Raw genomic sequence first — 20685 nt, 5'->3', positions numbered from 1 at the left:
GTTACAGAAATATCGCTTACTAACCCATTTGTCATTGTTCTTGTTACCTGGATACAAGGCTAGACTTCCCTGGAAGAGGGAAACTTTAATGAGGAACGTCTCTACCATATTTGCCTATGGGCATGGCTTTGTGGGTATTTTCTTGATTTCTGATTGACGGAGAGGTCTAGCCCACCATGGGCGACACCATCCCTGGGCAGTATGTAGGTAGCTGAGCAAGCCACAGAAGCAGTGCTTCATTCATCCCTCTATGCTGTCCTATTCAGTTCCAGGTATCTTGAGTTACTTTCCTGACTTCACTTGATGGTGGACCATGACCTGTAAGCCACATGAACCCTTTCTTTTGTTAACTTGCTTTTGATCACTGTTTTATCGAAGCCACAGAGGAGCAAGCTAGAACACCATTTTATCTTAAACATGATGATTTACTGTCTTTCCATTATCTATATAATCTCCAAACATAAAAATAGTAATAAAAAGCCTGTCCCAAAGATTCTTGTCATTATTATTTCACAGATAAGTAAAAAAGGGTACCAGGAAGTAAAATGACCCATTAAAGTTAAGGAAATATTCCTGGTAGAGCCATAGTGAATGAATAGCTGGCATTTGCTAAACACAGGTTTTCTGAATCTCTTATATAAATACATTAAAACATGTCATTTTTTTTGTCTTAAAAGCCTTTTATTATATAAGAACATTTTTCACTTTTTATAGATTTACAAAAAAATTAATGAGATGAATAATAACTAATTACAAAGACGCCAATTAGAGCTTAGCTGAGAGAGCTACTTGAGACCAGTAAGCTGGTATTCTTTCTCATTGGGTGAGGACCAGAGTGCCTTGTAGTAGGCACTCAGAGGGAGGTCGGGAAAGGGAGTCAGTGTAGTGACGTCACAACGGGGTACTTGAGGGAGTTGGTGGTAGATTTGAAGTGTGAGTGAGAGAAGAGAAAACAAAACAAAACACACAAACCAGTCCTCCAGAATATGTAACCTTAACTCTTTTATTTCTCGTGTGTAGTGTACACAACGAGCTCTAATGGAGACACCTAATGACGTAATGATATAACAAATTGCCCTGGCTCGGTTCATTTGTTGGGCAGATCTCCTTCTTATGATGTGTTCTTCATTTTGCATTTGATATTTTGTTGCATGGAAATCCCCAATATTTAGGCTTATGATCATTTATTATTCATATTCCCTGTTGCTTTGTGCCTGTTTACTGCTCTGCCTTTCTTTTGCTGTGTTTAAATATCAATGCCTACCCACAAGCTTGACTAATCGCCCACTTTGCTTCTCAAGTTTACTTTTGTGTTAATTCCTGAGAGACAATCTGAAATTTATTTTTTTAAATAATGCTTGAGATAAGACCCTGAATTGATTTTTCTTCCTAAATTGCTGATTATTTCAACTTCCTAAGCTAATTAATCCTTCCCTCTTAGGAAGTTTCTTTATTGTTAGTTGAGTTCTACTGCTTAGTGTCCTATCGTGTACTACCAGCTGTGTCCACTGTTATGATTTTATCATGTCTGGGACATGTGAACTTCCTATATATGTCACTCAGACCTTAATTTTATTTAAAGCTATTATCCTGAGAATCTGGGATGCTATGCAGATTTATTGCAACCTGGTAGTTACCAGTCACAAGTGGATATTTAAATTTAAATTAATTAAAATTAAATACAATTACAATTCTGTTTTTCATCTCATTAGGCTTTTTTCAGTTGTCATAATAGCCACACAGGTTTGGCCATGCTGCCACAAAGAACAGAGTTTCAGAACATCTTCCTTTCATGGAATTCTCTCTGGAGAGCTCGCTTTCCCCAGATTCCTAAAAATCCTGCAAGGAACTTTGCAATCGGAAAACATGACCTACTCACTCTGCAGATTACCTGACATCCTTATGATATTTAGTTTCTACTTCTGAAAAAGTATTTTATGTGGACATGCAAACATATCATCTCCTTTTAGTCTCACGGACGCTCTGATTTTTAATGTGCTCTGTGTGTATGTGTTCATGTGTGTATGTGCACACTTTTATGTGTGCATGTGTGTGAGTGCTAGAGTATGTGTGTGTATGTGTGTATATGTTCCTGTGTGAGTGCTATGTTTGTGTGTGTGCACCTGTGTGCATGTGTATGAGTGTATAAGTGTGTGTTTGCATGTGTGTTCATGTATGTCTGCATGCTTGTATGTGTGCCTGTGTGTGTATGTGTGTGCATGAGTGTGTAATAATCCTAGCGTTTTGCTTTATGAAGTCAATAAATATTGATGAAAGTGCGAAATCCTAGCCCCTAGACCAGGGATTCAACAATTATTTAATATGTTCTTAATCATTCCTTCAACCAGCTTTAAGTTAAAGCATCAATTTTTATATATATAATGTCACTTAAAGGGCATCTTCATTGTATGATTACAAGCTCAGTTGCATAAGAGTTTTTAAAAATAATTCTGTTTTAATCTCTTTTTTCTATCAACAATATATTTACTCGTTTCATTGTTTTCTCTGTCCAGTGCCCCAAATTTTCAGCTGTTAAAGGAAGTATCAGTTATATAACCCCAAATCTGAAATTTACTTGGGGTTTCAGAGCTGCTCCTCTGTGTGTCAGTTGACCTGAGTAGCGGGCGTGGTCCCTGGGATGACCTTCTAGCTCAGTTCATCATTTGGCTTCAGGGCATCATATAACTCTCACTCCCGAGTTCTCATTGCTTACTCTACTGCCCCTCTGAAGTTCTACCATGTCAGAACACCAGAGGAAGCTACAATCTGGACCCCAAACTACCAAAACCAGAAAGTGTGTTTGTAAGAAAAGTTCCAAGTTACTTAAAGTTATATGTAACTTTTAATTAAACCTCATTGTTGTGATACATTTTCTCTTTAAAGATGGCTGAGGTTTTTAATTGCTAACTCTTGGTCAGTGTTTATAAATATCTTCCAAATCCCTGTAAGGATTTGTTTTTCATTGATAAGAAACAGAATGGTACAGAGCTGTTAGTTTACAGAGATCAAGTTGTTCTTTGCTTCTTCTCTCACTGAGACTGGTGATTTTGTTCTTAGCATTAGCTGGTCAATAGTATTGTTACTGATTTTTGTATTAAGATACAAACTTTCACTTGCTTATGTTTAAGCAAAGGTATCATTTGACACTAATATTATTTGCCTTCTTATGTTTCATTTTTCCTTTTGGTTGAGTTACATCGTTACTCATTTTGGAACAGCTACATCATTTAAAACAAATGTAGACCAGGCAAGCCTCAGACTCACAGAGATCTGCCTGCCTCTGCATCCAGAGGACTGGGATTAAAAGTGTGCACACCACCAACCTGGGCTGGCATCTTTGACTTGGGTTTTGAGAGTTGAACTTAGTGCTCACACTTGTGCTAGCCCTCCAGTCCGTGATGGCCCTGATATCTTAACTGTCCTTCTGTTTCCTATTTAGTACTGTAGTTTCAGCTAAGTACCACCATGCCTAGTAAATTCCATTTCCCTGTCAGGAAAAAGAAAATAGGTGGAGGGGTTAATTTTCACCGGAAGTTATCCATACTGTTAATATAATTCGTCTTTATTAACCATGTTAAAATGGATTTATTTCCCTTGTATTTTTGTCCTATATTCTGTTACTTTAATTCTAGTAGCACTTGGACCTGACTTTTTAGATTTCCTTTTTTTTGTGTTTAGCAAGTTTTGGTGTTCCCTGAAAAGTACTCTCTGAGAAAAGTTCCCATGATGGTTAATAATTTATCTTTGATGTTGGCAGAATGTCTTTTGATCCTGTGAGGAAATGGTATCTTATAGTTTCCCAGTGTGTTTCAGTCAACATTACAAACACATTTCATAGTTAACTGAATGTAATAGTCAATTTCTATATGACTGTAGCTTTCACTTTTGGTTCTCTTTGTAGTCATATGTTTGGGTAGTTTGGGGAGCAGAAAGACAGGCTTAATGGCACAAAAAAAAATTCTATCCTCTTACTGTTTGAAAATAAAGCAAATATAAATTTAGTTTTGATTTGGTTGTTTTCAATCATCTAAAATATAGGCATATATATATATATATATATATATATATATATATATATTTACTCATTGTCTTAGTTTACTTAAATTTGGGTTAGCCTATTATTTCTAGCTTGCAGCTGTTCCGCTGGTCTCCCTAGCTCTTCCCATCTCACTTTGAATGTTTTTGTTATTGTCTGCATTTCATGCTTGTTCCCACAGTTTGTCATCAACCTCACTAATTCAATTTTTCTGCTTCATCAACTTTCTCCCCGTAATAAAATGATGTTTATTGTCATGCTTTTACTCGGCTGTTATAATTTTTATCATGTCTTTTTCATATTATATTCTTAGCTTATTTGAAAAATACCTTTAAGAATATTTAAAACCTCAGAATTTGAGGTTTTAAAATATTACCATGTTTTATAAAATGGGTATTTTGAAGAGAGAAGGGCAAGGGCACAGTTTGTACTATGTTCTAACTTCTCTTTCTATTTTGAAGCTTTAAACCACTAGGTAGTCGCAGAATGTATTTTTTTTTTTTAACATACTGAAATGCCATAGACATTTGTCATGCTGTTAACAGAGCATTCATGGACTGCAGGGTCTCTTTCTCTCTCTCTGATCTGTCCTGGCTGCTGGTACCTCTTGTCTGAGACAGGGATGCCAAAGCCCCAGGATTGCAGGGTCACTTGTCTAGGATGCTCCCAGGATAGACAGCAATGCTGACTGGTTCTCCCTTCTCAGTAAAAGCTTTGCAGAGACCAAAATTGCAATCTGGAGAAAATTATTCATTTTAGGTGGCTTTTGTAAGTATTAGTAAATGCGGACTTGGCTGTAGGCCTAGATTCCACCTCAAATAGCAGAAACTAACACGGTGATCAAATCTACCAAAGGTTGGGCAGGCTCCTGACAGACTGAGAGAGTCTCCTCTGTTTCCAGGCAAGTAGTGTTGCTTCAGCCCGTTCACAGGCATTGAAAGGAATAGAGCCGTGTCATCACTCACTCATACCACAGTTCCAGAAGCACACTTCTCTATTACAGAAAATAGGTCTTGTTTTGTTCAGTCAGAGTCTCACTGTGTAGCCAGGGCTGGTCTAGATAGAGTCTGTATGCTTCTTCCTTGCCCCAGGAATGCTGGAGTTAGCTATAGAATGTTAGAAAATTCATTATCTGGTTTTCTTTTCTTTGCTCTAATTCTTCTTAATTTTAATGGCTGAGTTAGTGATTGGCACCTTGTTCATTTAGTAAGTCTATTCTTCAGTGACTGGATACACAAAATATTACCCCAAAGGAAAGATGGCTTTTTAGAACTTTTGACACAATATAGTACGGACCTGAATTTTCACTGGTTGATATTTTTCATATTAATCAAGTCGTTTTCCCAAGCTTTGTACAACTCTGCTCACTTTGAGTTATGCTAAATGTAAACAAACCATATCTAATCACTGAGTTGCATGATCCTCTCTCTTTGTTTTGTAATCCCTCCCCACAGTCTGCTTGCAAATACGTATCTTCCTTCATTTCAGTTTTACACACTGATTCTCTCAAAGTGGCTCAGAGAGCTCCAGTTGCTATATGGAGTCTAGGTAGATTTATTGAGAACAATAAGAGTCCTAACCTCACCAGCACTCATAAGAAGATAGGGTATGTCACCTCCTCTGTCTCCTGCAGTCCCCACCCGAACTTACTCCATTTGGCCTCACGCTGTAAAAACTAAAATCAAAACCCTAACAACCACCAGCCCACTTAGGTAATGTTTTCCGCAATCTAAATTTTATGCTGCTTCTTTTGTGTCCCAAGGAACTCCCAAGAGCTGGGGGAGAAGAATTCCCACACAATTTCCCCGTGAGCTTCTCCACATGGCGCACACAAAATTCTGAAGTTCAGTGTATAAAGTCAAGGCCACACTGGGACTGCCTGTCTGTTCTGGACCCAAAGCTCAACCTCAGAAAATGATGTTAGAGAAGAAATAAGTCCTATTTTTTTTTTTATCAGTGCATATGCAACCTCCTGCAGTAGCACAGGGCGTTCTCCGCAAAGAGAGATGAAAATCTAAAGGAACCAAGTGACCTTGGGAATTCACCAGGTAATAATGGCAACTTTTACCTGGCTTCTCTCACTGTTGGAGAACTCAGTCTGCTTCATCCTCCACCCAACATCCCATCTCCATGCCCTGCCATGTCACCTGTATTGGAATAATCCTGGAATGTGTAACAAAGTACTTGCTCCTGGTTGCTGTCACAGAAATGCTTAAGCTTGGGAGAGGTTGTTAGAAGACCACATTTGCATCAGACCTTTGGCATGAACTTAATGTGCAGTAAAGTTGATGACATTAGTAGAAGACTGGTAGGACCAGTAGTAGGACCATCCCTAGGTACGAGGCTGTCCCTGTAAGCACATCCATGAACATTTCCCATAGTTCCTTGCTAGTTGATCAAATGTCAGACTGACTCCAAGGCAGAAGGCCGGAGCAGGGAGGCTGACGTCGTGCGGTTTGGTGCTGGGTGATGCAAGGCAAAGATTTTTGCAGTCAGAAAGCACATGCTCATATCTGGAGAGGGGATCAAATTGGAAGTTTTAGCCAATGGTGAACCGCAACCACTAATTTATTTTTACTTTTGCATTTGCAAGTAGGGTTTGCTTGCTTGTAAGTTTCAAAACCCAAGAGTAAAACACCTTAAGAATATCAAGCCAGAGAGTAAGGGCTGAAGGAATGGCTTTCCAGACAATGACAGGAAAATAATATGTGAGCTAGGAAGAGATTAGCAACACTTAAGGAACACCAACACATTTGGCTGTGTGGAATTTGCATCACTCTGGCTCTCGGTAGTGAAAACATAACATGAAAACCAAAAGCTGAAGCCAAACAAGTGCAACCTGAAAACACAGCAATTCCTGTTAGCAGCACCCCCTTTACTTCAAAACAGGAAAATATTAATTCTCTGTTAATTCAAGTTAGGAGTTCTTCTATTCCCAAGGCCTAGAAAGCATGTTATAAGTGTCCTTGGGGCACAGAGTCCCCTGTTGCTAATATGGTATGTATTAACACCTGATGAATCTAACATTCTGGAGTGTTTTACCTTGAGGAAACTCTCTGATTTCTTTTGGCTTAATTGAGAAAAGGTGATTGAGTTTGGGTAGCTGCTAATGAGAACTTTCCTAGTCTTCTTCAAGTAGATGTTACGAAATCCTGGAAATAGGAAGTAGGCAACTTACCGCCTTCGGTAGAATATTGTAAACACAGTTTACTTCTACAGACTGGAAGAGAAAATGACTCTGTTTAACTACGATGCCCAGTTAAATGTATGCTCTAGTCAGAAGGTGTTTCAGGGAAGCTGAACAGGGTTTACGACACAAACACTGGTGTGCCTGGAGCCAACAGGAGTTCATTTACGAGAGCTCACCACCTCTGACTCACCCTATAACTCCTGCCTGTAAAGATGCTGGCATTTATTCTGCTGTAGGCTTTGTTGCAAAGGCAGGGATACTTTTCTTTTTTTAAGAGAGCCCTTAGATGCTTCCTAAGGGATGGTGTGGGTGGATGGTTGGGTTGTCCCCGTACTCTCCTTGCCCTCCCAGGTCTCCAGAGAGAGCAGGGCTCCTCTTGAAAATACAGCTTCTCCAAGTGCCTGGTGTCTTCAGACACCCTGTAATGTGCTGGCATGAAGTAAACTTGGATCTGTGATAGGTTTATGGACAAGTGCTTTCTGAACCCCTCGAGATATTCTCACGTCCCGAATCCAAGTACCTTTACAACCATTAATGACAGCACACAGTGCTTTGTCCTCAAGTGTCCTGTTGATATGCGTCCCAGGGAGTGTTACAGTTAGAGCAGATTGAACATGTGGAATTGTTTCTTATTATCATTTTACCTTCACTTGCAAAGCCTCCGGTACCTTAGGTAAGTTCTTTCTGTCGGAGGTTTTTTGTTGTTGGTGGTGGTGGTTTTTTTTTTTTTTTTTTTTTTTTTTTTTGTAGTACTCCAATGATGAAAGCAATTCACCAGGAAAGAAAAGAAATTTGGAAAATAACACTTAAACTGGGGGAAGCCGGCAGAGACTTAAAACATTTCTCCTGCAGCCAGTATGTGGGATCTACAGCAATGCTTTGTTTTTTGTGAAGCAGATTTTTTTTTTCCTCCCTGTCTCTTTGTGCAGGATGGTACAGGTTTAGAGAGAAGATCCATCATTATTTTCTGTGTCAGATGCAAACAGGGCTAAATGGGCAGCTTTCCAGACTTTAGGAAGCCATCCCACTTGTGAAAACTGGAGCCTAGTTCTGTCTTTACCCTCACCTTGAATTTCTGGTCCAAGGTGGTAGTGCTACAACATGCTGTTGGGTGAGTTGCATGTGTGGGTTTCCAGTGCAAGCTGGCCATGATGCCGAGCTCCAAAATCCCACCGGCCTAGCTTGGTTTGTGCAGCACTCTGTTCTCGATAAGGGCTTGAAGTGATGGATGGTGAGCAACGGAAAGTGGGTTTGATCTGCCCAGGTCTCCTTGCTGCCCAGGTCCTCTTTTATTGGCTGGTAGGCTCTGCCTGTCATGGCGGAAGACTCCTCACAACTTCCAAAATGCTAGGCCAACCAAGCAGGAGGCTGAGAGTACATTTGGCTTTAAGAAGCTTTTACTCTAAGCAACTCTTAAGAGTGTAATGTTAAAATCTGAGATTGCTGCTGTTGCTCTCTTTGTTTTCACCCCAGAGCCAGACGTGTGAGGGGAGTTGGGAAGTGGTGGAGGATTCCGCTCTGAAATCACGTCTTTTACACTTTACATTCTCCAGTACTCCTGAAGCAGATGGAGAAATCACAGGGGGGTGAGCCTGAAGTGGCTACAGCCTATTCCGTGCTATCCCAGCATTAGTTCATCAGATGCTATTTGGCCCCTTGCTGGACTCTATACTGAGAGAACAATGCCCCAGCATTGAGTCAGTGAACCTGTTCGGTGTGTTGGTTGCATCACAGAGTTGAGTAGCTCTGCTGCTGAGAGGTCTGAGTTTGTTAGATTCTTAGCTGCGGTGGTCAAAGTGTCTGGCTGAGGCTGAAGCAGAAGCCTGTCTCAAACCAAGTTGTTATATTGTTTATTACGAATGATATGGATAATACAACCTATATTGTTACATAATAACTCCAGGCTAGCCTTTGTATTCCAGCACAGTTCTCAAGTTTGAACATTCATCACGGTTACCATATGGCTGATTAAAACAGATTTGTGGTCACACTCCTGAAGGTTCTGGGACCAGGCGACAAGGGGCGAAATTTAACAAGTTTGAAACTGTGGCAAGTTTCTAGATGACTCTAATGCCGCCGCTGGTGAGCTGCTTGCTCTTGGAGAGCCAAGGTTTGCACATCATCAGTTACATATTGGCCCAAACCTCAGGCATCATTTCAAGCACATATTAATAATTTATTAACTTTACCAGAAGGTTCACTCAGTAGCCAATTACACAGGCAAAGAATTGCTTGGACAGAGCCGGCCAGAAGAGGTGTTATTAAAAGGTGAGAATTAGGTCACATTCAAATTTTATTGATCAAGAAGGAAACCAAAAAATTAAGAAGAAAAACAGTTATATATTGATCATACATCATATTCTTGATACATGTATGTGAATTGGTTTTTCTTCTCTAGCTCTGTTTCCTCAAAGTCCGTGCAATGAATTGATGTTTTCTTTTTTGTGTTCTGAACACACCCCTATTGCTTCTCAAGAGATAAAAGCATGGTAGATCTTTTGTGTAATAATTTTTGAAATTAATATAATTACATCACTTCCCCCTTTCCTCTCCTCCCATCAACACCTCTCATGAACTCCCTTTCTTTCAAATTATGACCTCTTTTTCATCAGTTATTATCACACACACACACACACACACACACACACACACACACACACACACAGCCTCTTAAATACATAAATTCAACCTTCTCACTCTGTAGAGTATGATAAGTATGATTTGGGGCAGATCTTTTTAAAGGCCATCCTTAATTGATGTTGGCATAATAAAGTGTTTAATAAAGTTGATAACCAGTACTCCTTGTTTACAATCCCTTTTTAGCCATATTTTTGTTATCTATGCTAAACAAAATCAGCGTGTACATTATAATTGATTTACTCTACTAAGAAAGAGGATATAACTCTAGTCTGGTATGAGAGACTGTGGTGCCTACATTTTCCCCATTTGCCTTTACTTAGAAAATCATTCTTAAAACTACTTTTACAGATTTAGCTGTGTGGTAAAACCTTACAGGGCATCGCTCACTGGTACATTTTTATAAATACATTTCTTTTGAGGCCTTTTGCTTGTTATAAAAGAATAGTAGATGTATTTTACTGCTGACTTGAAACTCCTAAGGAATGTACCGATGAGTTTTCTTTTAGAAGTTTGTAAAATTACAAATTTTGATTAGACCAGGTGTAAATATTCATAGGACACAGATGTTCAAAAGGTTTTGTGGGATTATCTAATGCTTTCATCCATCCGCTGTCCTGTAAATGTTAAAAATCTAATTCAGGCCGGGCGTTGTTGGTGCACGCCTTTAATCCCAGCACTTGGGAGGCAGAGGTAGGTGTATCTCTGTGAGTTCGAGGCCAGCCTGTTCTTCAGAGCGAGTGTCAGGATAGGCTCCAAAGCGACACAGAGAAACCCTGTCTCGAAAAACAAACAAACAAACAAAAATTCTAATGCAGTGTATTACATGTCATGGTAATGTGTGAAGTTTCATGGAAGCATCTCCAACTTAAGAAAGCCCCATCATTCCTGAGTTCACACACTCCTGCAAGTCTCTTTCGGGCTGTGAGAGGGAAAACAAGGAAAGAAAAACGGATTGCATCCAGTCATTTATGATAACTAACTCCAAGATTATAAATAATAACAAGAAAATACGTCCTTAGACCTATGCATGTGCGAGTATGCTGTGAGAAATCTACTTTAAGGCATTTATACTCATTTTCTACATCTCCAGTGCTATCACTTCACCATTGGTTTCTCAATTGTATTACAATTAAATCCAGCCGAGGAATCATTAGCTGAATGAGTGTTTGAGGCTCGCAGACACAATGCAGAGCTCCAGACCTGCTGCCTCCAGTTGAAAATGTGGATATGGTAGAACTATAACAGAGAAGATAAGGAAATGCCCAAGCGTACATAATTTACTATGTTATAGAAGAACCTCCTTTTCCCTCTGCACGCTGCAATGGAGAGTTTTGTTCTGTTCTATTCAGCCTCTTACCTGGCATGCCCATGTTTGTCTTTTGAATGGAAGCTATTCTCTCCCTTTAGGGTACGCTCCTCTCATTTTGTATCTTGCTGTGATCCCAGGACCTAATACAATACTTGCCATTTGCAGCACCCTAAATATTGTTAGCGAAATGAACCGAGAGTGTTGAGTAAATGTTGGGAAGTCTCATGAAGAGGACTAGGCTATGTGCAATGCCATCTGTACTTTGCACTTACTGCCGGGGTGGGACTGTAGACATTAAGTGAAAACTTCAGAATGGGATGTAGCTCAGAGGTAGAGCACTCACTAAGCATGTTTGAGAGACTTGTTCCATCCCCAGAAACACACACACACACACACACCCCACAAATGTACACCACTCACACATGCCTAAACATGCCACATACAAATAAACACACACACATACACCACACACACATAACACACGCATATCACACAAAAGCACTTAACACATACGTACACACCACATACATACCTGTATATACCACACACAACACACACAAGCTCACCTACACATACCACACACATGCAAACACACTACAATACATACTACACCACACACATCAAGCACACATAAATACACACATACACTTCACACACATATACATATCCAAACACACACCACTTAAACATACAACACACACACACACACACACATACACACACACACATACACACACTGGACATACCAACACACATGCCACACAAAATAAACAGAAAAAAAACCCTACAAACACCAAATCCCCCCAAACCAATAACTTTGTTATAATATGTTACTATAATTATCTTATTTTTAATTGTTATTTTTTTAATGAGGTCTTGTTTTAAAACCCAGGCTAACCTTGAATTCCCAGTCCACCTTCCAAGTGTTGAAATAAGAACATGCCATGAAACCAAGCTTTATATTGTTATAATATCTTATGCAGTTTATTTTATTTGTGTATAGTGTTTACATGGTTTATTATGTAAAGTTTAACATAGCCGTGTAGGTTAGGATAAACTTAGGGATCCACCAAGGGTCTTGGAATGCATAGAAGGGAGGGGACTCATCATTTCACCTAAAATATAAGGTGTCATATTTTTCATGACGCTCACCAGCTTCTATTAAATTGGGGCTAGCTTTATGGGGCTCCAGACCAAGGTCTGATTACAAAATATTTGAATACCAGGCCCATTCCTGTCAAAACTTGCTGGGTGAGTGCACAAGGTGTTTACTAATAAAGTAGATTTTCTACTGCCTGACTTACTTCCCTCGAGTAAATTAGTCATTAAGGACTCTTGTTCAGATGTCTGTGTTTCTTCTCTATTTCCCTTGCAATACCAGTTGAATCTACAAGATGAATGCCATGTGCAAAGTTTGGATATATTCTAAGAAAAAAATTGTTTGTTACTACTATTCAGTTAGTTGCATGTTCCAGAAGCAGGCATTTCAAAGAAGTGACATGTAACAATTTGAGTTGTTTGGGGGGTTTAGATATAAAATTGTTAGTACCATCTTCTATAAAAAAAAAAAAGCACAGGTTTCATAGGAAAATCTTACTCCATTTTACTTAAGATGAAAAGGACACTCTCCCCCACAAAGAAACAATTTAAATAAGAACTGGCCCCTTCTCCCTTCATTTCAGAGTGCTATGTGGTCAACTGGAAAGTCCCATGAGAAATTATCTAATGTCTTTTGTGTATTAACATTCTTAAAACTCAACTTAAATATCCACAGATCTCATTTTTAATAAACTTAACAAAACTCAGGTAATTTCCTTTAACTTTTTTTTGATTGAGTGGCAGCAGTTGGTACAGATATGTTTCTTAAGAAGATGCACAGCTATGAGCAAAGCCCCAAATCAATTATATATAAGAAATAACACATGGAAAGAAATTAATGAAAAAAGAAAAATTTCAACTATACGATTCTCCCGTCTGCTACCTGCAGGCAACAAATGTAAATGGGAGGGGAAAAAAAATCAACATTCTTCTGGTAGATAAGGAGAAAAATTAATAAAACTGTTTCTTTCCCACCAGATCCCCTGATGCCACTATTGTTGAAAGTGGGTGACGGCAGAAACAGCCTGTCCTCCCAAAGCACCCTTTTTTTTTTTTTTAGACTACAGAAATAAGGTTTTATTCTTGCTGTTAAGCTCAATTACATGAGTTAGGATGGATCTGCACTGTCCAAAGAGCATTCCTCTTTCCTGTCCCTTCTCATTAAACGACTCTGTGGGATATACATGAGACAAATGTGATAGGCACCAAGGAGGGGCCTTTTGCAGCATGTCCCCAGGTTAATGACGATTCCCAAGAATGTCTGAATACAACAGCTGAACCCTCTGAGAGCCACAAAATACATCCACGACTATGTAAGAATAAAAAAAAAAAAATACCTGCTTTAAAAAGAGGGGCACTTTTTCAGAGATTCAACTTTTTATAGTCGAAGGCTTTTTTGCTCCAACATCTAATTGAACGACCCAGTTATCCTACATATTACTGTTTTCCATTAGACGGGCTTTATATTTTGTGTGTTATGAATATTACCTTTGAAATGAACAAAGAAACTCAAGGTAAGATATAGGTAGTTAGATAGCAAGACAGATAATACCAGCCCACTAATATCAGCCCACTGGTTCATTTCATCACTTAGAGAGAAATGTAAATTAGTTTGGAATGAAAAGTTGTCTTATAATTGCTACCATGTGTTAATGGAAGTACGTGGCGTTTTTTAACATGCTTGTGTCTTTAGAGCTTAAATGTCAATCTGAATCTACACCTTTGGTTTTTGTGTGTTTGTAAATTTGCAAAGGAACGTCACCAGGCAAATGGAGTCAAATTGTCACGTAGCAATTCAGGCAGGGTATATGTTGTTTACAGTGTGATTTTTGGAAGTCCCTATTGATGCTCCTGTGTGTGTGCCTGTGTGTGGGTCTGTGTGTGGGTATGTGTGTGTGTGTCTATATGTATATGTCTGTCTGTGTGTGCATTTGTGTATAACTGTGTGTGTGCTTATGTATGTATGCATGCATATTTATACATCTTCTTACTGTGTTATCTGAATGCGTCTGTTACAAAGGAATTTTGAATGGGGCATGACACAGAAGTAAGCAATTTGGACAGAGCCTCACCGTTTTCCTTTTTCCTTAATTAGTTAACATTTTTGAAAAATTTATTCCATTAGTGTAGTTGCCTCGTTCTGTGTGGGCACAAGTAACAAAGTTTGTGATAAAGTCTTAAGTTTTAACTGTCTATCTGATACTAGTGGAAAGAGTGAAAAGCGGTCTATATTAAAAACAAAACAAAAACAACTGGAATGAAAAGGTCTGGGAATATTTGTGTGTGTGTTTCAGGGAAAAACTCAATGACCAGAATTTGTGAGCACGCTGTGATGGATTATTGTAATTATTGGGAATGATAATATTCTAATATGACTTTCTTCCCACCTGTCAGTTGTAATCAGGGCTGCCCAGTATTTGGAAGCAATCTCATTTGACTAGGTGGCTAGCCTTGTGCAGCCTGTAGAATGCTTAGAATATTAATGAGTGGAAGGGATCGAATGTTCTCTGTAGTTTTCCTTTGACAGTGCTTCATTTTAATCAGAATGCATGCAAAAATCACACCAAGACAATATATAATAGATTAATGCCAATGGCTGTTCAAAGGGAAAGATTTCATATGAGGGTTATTGAATTCAAACCATAGAATTCGACGTTTCTCTCCCTTCTCCATCCATGACATTGTATGTTAATTTCTGCAGAACGGAATTTCTTTTGTTGGTGCCCTTATTCTGAATCAGTCTGAATTATCTAAATAGAGACATTTTGACATTTAGGGGAGGGTTTCCCTGTTTATAATAGACTGACAAGGTAGAAAGTTACAGAGCAAAATCATGTATGTAAAGACACATGAGTTTGATTTTGATTTTGATTTGCTGATCACCACTCTCCTGAAATTCCTTAGGCGCTTGCTAATTTTAATCTTCTTTCCGTATTTTGCACGTCATTTATATATTACCCTCAAATTTTCTTTGTCCGCTTCCAGCTCTGACTTCAGTTGCTATGGATATGCTTGGGAGAATTTCTTTAGCCCCCTGAAATTGTAGTGACCATTTCTCAAAAACTCCTTCACCTGGGGGGGGGTTTAACTCCCCCCTAAATGCTTCATAGCCATATATGTACAATTTGTTACCTTACATTTCACTCACCAAGGGTAGAGGACAGAGTGACTTAATCTTTAGCATCTCATGTGTCCCTTTACAACTTTAAGTCTTTCAAGTCATTGCTATATGACAAATTCCAGGACAGACCCACACTAGGCTGGGCTTTGCCATGCAGCCGAGGCACTGGGCCGTTTAGTACCACCGAGTTCTGTGAATCTTGATGAATCTCCTGGACCTTTCTTTTCCATTATTTCTGGAACACAAAGGTAGCCATGACCACTTCAAATGGGCCCCGGGTACACAATTCTTTCTCTGCCCTAAAAACAGAACCAATACCTTCCACCCAGGCCCGTTCATTTATTCTCCGAGACAATTAGGAGCATGGTGGGCTTTACTTTGGTGCCACTGTCATGATAGTTTTAGGATTTATAGCTATTTTTTTCCCAGTATTTTAAAATCAGGTAAACGTTGTTTATAAACACCAAGACTATTAATTCTGGCGAGAGGGTTTGGATATCTGTAAATCGGACACAATGGAAGAGCTGAAATTCAGATTTCCTCACAACTTGCCTGCCAAGTGGTCCCAATCAGAAGTAATTTTCTCCATGAGGGCACATGGAGCTTGGTTGTGAGCCTTTTCTGAGGAGATATTATTTGTGTCAAATTACGTGTGGTGATTTTCCTGAAGTGGACTCTCTGCCCACTAATCCATACCCAGAGGTCCCTCTATTCCTTCCTTCATTGGTGCTATTAATTATACTGGGGTTTCAAGTGTCTCTTATTTACCCTCTTAAAATGTTAGTTTCTGGCCACCAATTGTCTGTGATGTTTTCTGTTAAAGAAATAGTGCCGAGAGGAGAGTGAGATCTTAAGACATAAATACTTTGCGTTTTAAGAGAGACCTTTCTCCTCAGCCTCTGACTGGATGGTTAAAGAAGTCGCTAGTAATTTCACATTTGAAAGTGCAGTGCATCATATAAATCTGAATGTACTTTGGGAGGAAAGCAAATTGACTATTTAATCATCTTCCTGTGTCTCATTCTAAATATCGGCACTGAGTTCTCACACCTTTCCAACAAATGGTCTCACAAAAAAAAAAGCTCCTTCTCTGTTCCATGCTTGGACTCACAAAGAGATACCTAAAACATATTTTAATTCATAGATATGCAGTAGATTTATCAATTGTAAGTTTTTCATGAACCTGGAAACAAAAGTGAACTGTACATTTCAAATCCATGTGCCTATTTAAAATCAACAGTACGTTAGCTGAGGTTGAGGCTTCCTAAGTATAAATCCGGGTTGCAGGGTTTGCGTTTCTTTCATGCGATCACAGGAGCAAGATTTTAATACAACTCTCAAAATTTAATTTAATTTATGACCGGAGCCAATTTGCTATTCAGTATTTTAATTATTCAGTAACATTATCTTGAATAAAAGATCTTGCAAAAGTTTTATCACATCTGCTTCAATTTTAAAAAGAAAGCATATATTGTTAATTTTATTTTTAATAATACGCATACATGTTCTCTAGGTGTGAAGGATTTTATGCTTTTCATATTTTATATATGAACTATTCAAATATTTATTGTATGATTGGATGTTATTTCTGCAAGCAAAATTCAAAGTGTGTATTTTCAAAGAAAAATATGGCTCCAGAAAAGACTACATAATGTCATTTTAGTTGTAACTGATATTAAATGAGTTATTTTACAAATTGATCCAATATGGATTTACAATAAAAATGAATATGAGCAATCTGATATTTTGTTTTGGGGGGTCTACTAATTTTAACAGAAGGGGGAACATATACTTTGGTTGACTCTTAGTAGTCAGAAGAGCAAGACACATAGTTGTAAAGCGAACTTGTTAAGTGCCCATGAAAAATAACTGGGGAATATGGACTAACCACTTGCTAACAGTTCCATGTTCACGATTTACTTGTACTTTAGAGTTTTGTTTCTGAAACAAAATGTTTACAACGACCATATGCTAGTTTGCACAGTAACACATGATATTAAAGAAAGGGTGTGCAAAATGCCATACTTCCAAAATCAAGAGCTTCCCTTAGTGGTTTGTGACAAAGTTCTGCCAGCTGAGTTGCTTTCCTGTCTATAAAGCTGAAAGGACGCTGGCCCCACAACAGACCATATAAGAAAGCTCTCTGGAACTCCTACATCAAATACTAATGAGACCTTTTTTCATTATTATTATTTTTAACATGTTTCCTTTTCCACCAAACATTAAATTAAATGTTAAGAAAATAATAAGAAGGATGTGTCATCCATTAGTGTCTTCATTAGATAAGTCATTAATAAATGTATTAATAAACGTAGCAAACACATCTGAGGAGGAGAGATATCTTGCTACTATTTTATATATGGCTTGCAGGTTTTGTTATTTGACATAACCGTTCTAAAATTATAGATGTTAGACTTGAAGTTGCTAGTAACAGCTTAAAAACTAATGTGAGGTCTACGAATTTATTTATTCTTGACTCTTCAATTTAAGGATAAGGAGTGTTACAATCACCAGAATGTTAAGAATAAACATTTCTTGTTGAATTATATAAGGGAAAAATAAATTCTGTAGAGGACAGACAATCTCTATAGGAAAAGTGTTGCTTGGGTGTCCCTTAATTTAAATGCATGTAATTAATTCTATCCGGGTAAATGTGTCTTGTCGATTGAGTCCTGAGCAAACTCACCACTGGATGTAGGCGTGCTGGTCTACACAGATATAAAAATGATAATATTGAAGCATTTAAAATGATAAGATTTCTTCGCTTTGATCCTAAAATTTTCTACTACATTTCTAAAGAGACAGAGGCAGAGAGAGACAGACAGACAGGGGAGGGGAGGGGAGAGGAGTGGAGGGGAGGGGAGGAGGAGAGGAGAGGAGGGAGAGGAGAGGAGAGGAGAGGAGAGGAGAGGAGAGGAGAGGAGAGGAGAGGAGAGGAGAGGAGAGGAGAGGCAAGGAGCAAGAGACACACAGAGAGGTGAAAACTTAATTCTGCAAGTGTTTATCCTGCAAGTGTTTACCAGTGACAGAGTGACAATTAGTATAGTTATTGCTCTGCATTAAAGAAAAACAAAAACAAAAACAAAAACGCCATACTACTACTTTGGGGGTAAATGCAGGCTTCTACTTAGTAAAGTGAGCCGGCTAAGTTATTTCTTTAACAGCATGGTTTTCCCATGCCATTCACTTCAGAGCCCCAGAACAACTAACTGCAGCCCTGCCTTCTCTTTCAGTAAAATAGGTCCATTAAAGTAGTCCACCCCACTCTCATTCTTCCCAAAGACGTTGTATTTTTATTCCTGAAAAAGTATCACATAAATACAAATTACATTTTTTCATTAGGAACCTACTTTTCATTTTAGAAAAAAAATTCAATTAATTGTGAATAGGGTTTTGCTTTCACCAGGGAGAGAAATATGTAATTTTTTCTTCGAGCCTCAAACGCATAGAATGAAATCTTTTCTTGGAATCCACTCTTAAGATGGATTTTTAAAAGTCTAGACTTTATTAAAAATCTCAGTTCAATTAAAATGTATTCAGTTACTGTAAATCTTTATTAAAAATCGCAGGTAAAATTGTTCAACGGTGTAAGAGACACCGGCGCCTCTTAGCCAGAGAGTGAGTTCTAACAATTGGGCATAACAAGTACAGGTTTGCTGGTCAAGGCTTGGCACTGGGCGGGGGACAGGGGATGGAGTGGAGACTCAAGTCACTTTGGGTCGTCTCCTGGGGCACCGGCTTTCTTGGCCTTCTCAACAAAGGCAGTGTCTCCACTTTTAAAACTTTACTTATTTTGTAAGTGTCCATACATGTACTCATTATACATTGAGCATATTCCCTTCCCATAAACCCCTACCTACTGTTCCTTAGGTGGTGTGAGTGTCTTTGGGAGGACACACTGGCGTTCTCTTTCCTCACTTCTGTAATCAAAATGACCCCACTTAAAGGGTATGTATTTCGCTCCCTTCCTTGGACTTTTTCGGTACAGTGTCCCTGATTCTTTTTCAAGGGCCGCTGGAAGATGCCATTGAGGATGAGGACGAAGAGTACCCATCAGAGGAGGCAGAAGGCATCCCCAAAGGGGACTTTCCACTGGAGGAAAGCTTCCCTACCGACTTTGGGCCAGAAAATCTGAGCTGTGAAGAAGTGGACTTCTTTTGTAACAAAGGTAATCCTTGATGCGAGCCCACTTTGGTGGTTTTGTAAAGTCTTCTTCTTCTTCTTCTTCTTCTTCTTCTTCTTCTTCTTCTTCTTCTTCTTCTTCTTCTTCTTCTTCTTCTTCCCTCTTCTTCCTCCTTTTCCTCCTCCCCTCCTCCTCCCCCTCCTTTTCCTTTTCCTTCTCCTCCTCCCCCTCCTCCTCTTCCTCCTCTTTCTCCTCCCCCTAGTCTCCTCATCTTCTTCATTTCCTTCTCCTCCTCCTTCTCCCCAGGATGGAGTAAAAAGGACTGATATACAATGCAATGATCTGTAATATGGGAAGATTAGGACATAAGAAGCTCTTTTGTTGTTCAAACAAGTTATTTCATTTTGATATTAATCCGTTTTTATATTCAAATATTCTATTACCGATTGGCAAATTCCCTGAGTTAATTTTGTTGTTATTTTCCCAAGGAGCTGTAAAATATTTGATGTTTATCAAATTTCTTCCTCTTTCTTTCAAAAAGTGGTTACTCCACTCCAGTCGTTTGCATGGTGCTCATACTGAATATAGGTACTGAGGTGCAGATAACAACCCAACCTAAGGTCTGGCTCACTCTTTCTTAAAACTGAGGATTGTGGATGTTGGCTTTCACTACTGATCCCTGTTAGGCTATTGCTGGGTAAAGAAGTGCATGTCCTTTTCCTCTGTGGATCCTCTTTGTACACACACACACACACACACACACACACACACACACACAAAGTACCTGAGACCAATCTCAGTAGATTTCTAACCTGGACTTTTTTTTTCCCCCTATTTTATTTCCTCTTTCTTCTAAAAATAACTTTATGGTTTCCTGTGATTTTTTTTTATTATTTATTTTTACTAGTTTGTTTAGTCTGCCCTGGGGTAGAACTTCTTTGTCTTTTCCTCCTATACCAGCACACCATGTCATAAGTGTTGGAATCACTTCCTAGGTTTATAACATCTGCTTCTGCTCATTTAGCATGACCGTATCCCAGATGGCAAACTGGCTGAGACGCTTTGAGTCTATGCGTCTGTTTCCACCTGTCGACATCTGTGTATGTACCATGTCTGCGCAAGCATGCCATTTTCATACAGACCTGTATATTGCTTTAGACAGTTGAAA

At 38.9% G+C, this 20685-nt stretch overlaps 1 protein-coding gene across 2 annotated transcripts in view; it reads left to right on the top strand.

Annotated features, from left to right (window-relative positions):
* Positions 1-20685, top strand: part of Zfpm2 (zinc finger protein, FOG family member 2) — a 436511-nt gene that overhangs the window by 68839 nt on the left and 346987 nt on the right. Inside the window, exon 2 of one of the 2 annotated variants that reach the window (XM_027431464.2) lies at positions 19404-19562. The exons of the other annotated variant lie outside the window; for it this stretch is intronic. Coding sequence (XP_027287265.1) covers positions 19404-19562 — 159 coding nt within the window. The remainder of the gene's footprint in view (positions 1-19403; positions 19563-20685) is intronic. 2 annotated transcript variants of the gene reach the window in all.

This window comes from Cricetulus griseus, chromosome 10 (genome assembly GCF_003668045.3).
Source record: "Cricetulus griseus strain 17A/GY chromosome 10, alternate assembly CriGri-PICRH-1.0, whole genome shotgun sequence".
In the NCBI taxonomy this organism is placed as follows: Eukaryota; Metazoa; Chordata; class Mammalia; order Rodentia; family Cricetidae; genus Cricetulus; species Cricetulus griseus.
The sequence above is the reverse complement of the archived record's forward strand: the minus strand, read 5'-3'. Positions and strand labels throughout refer to the sequence as shown.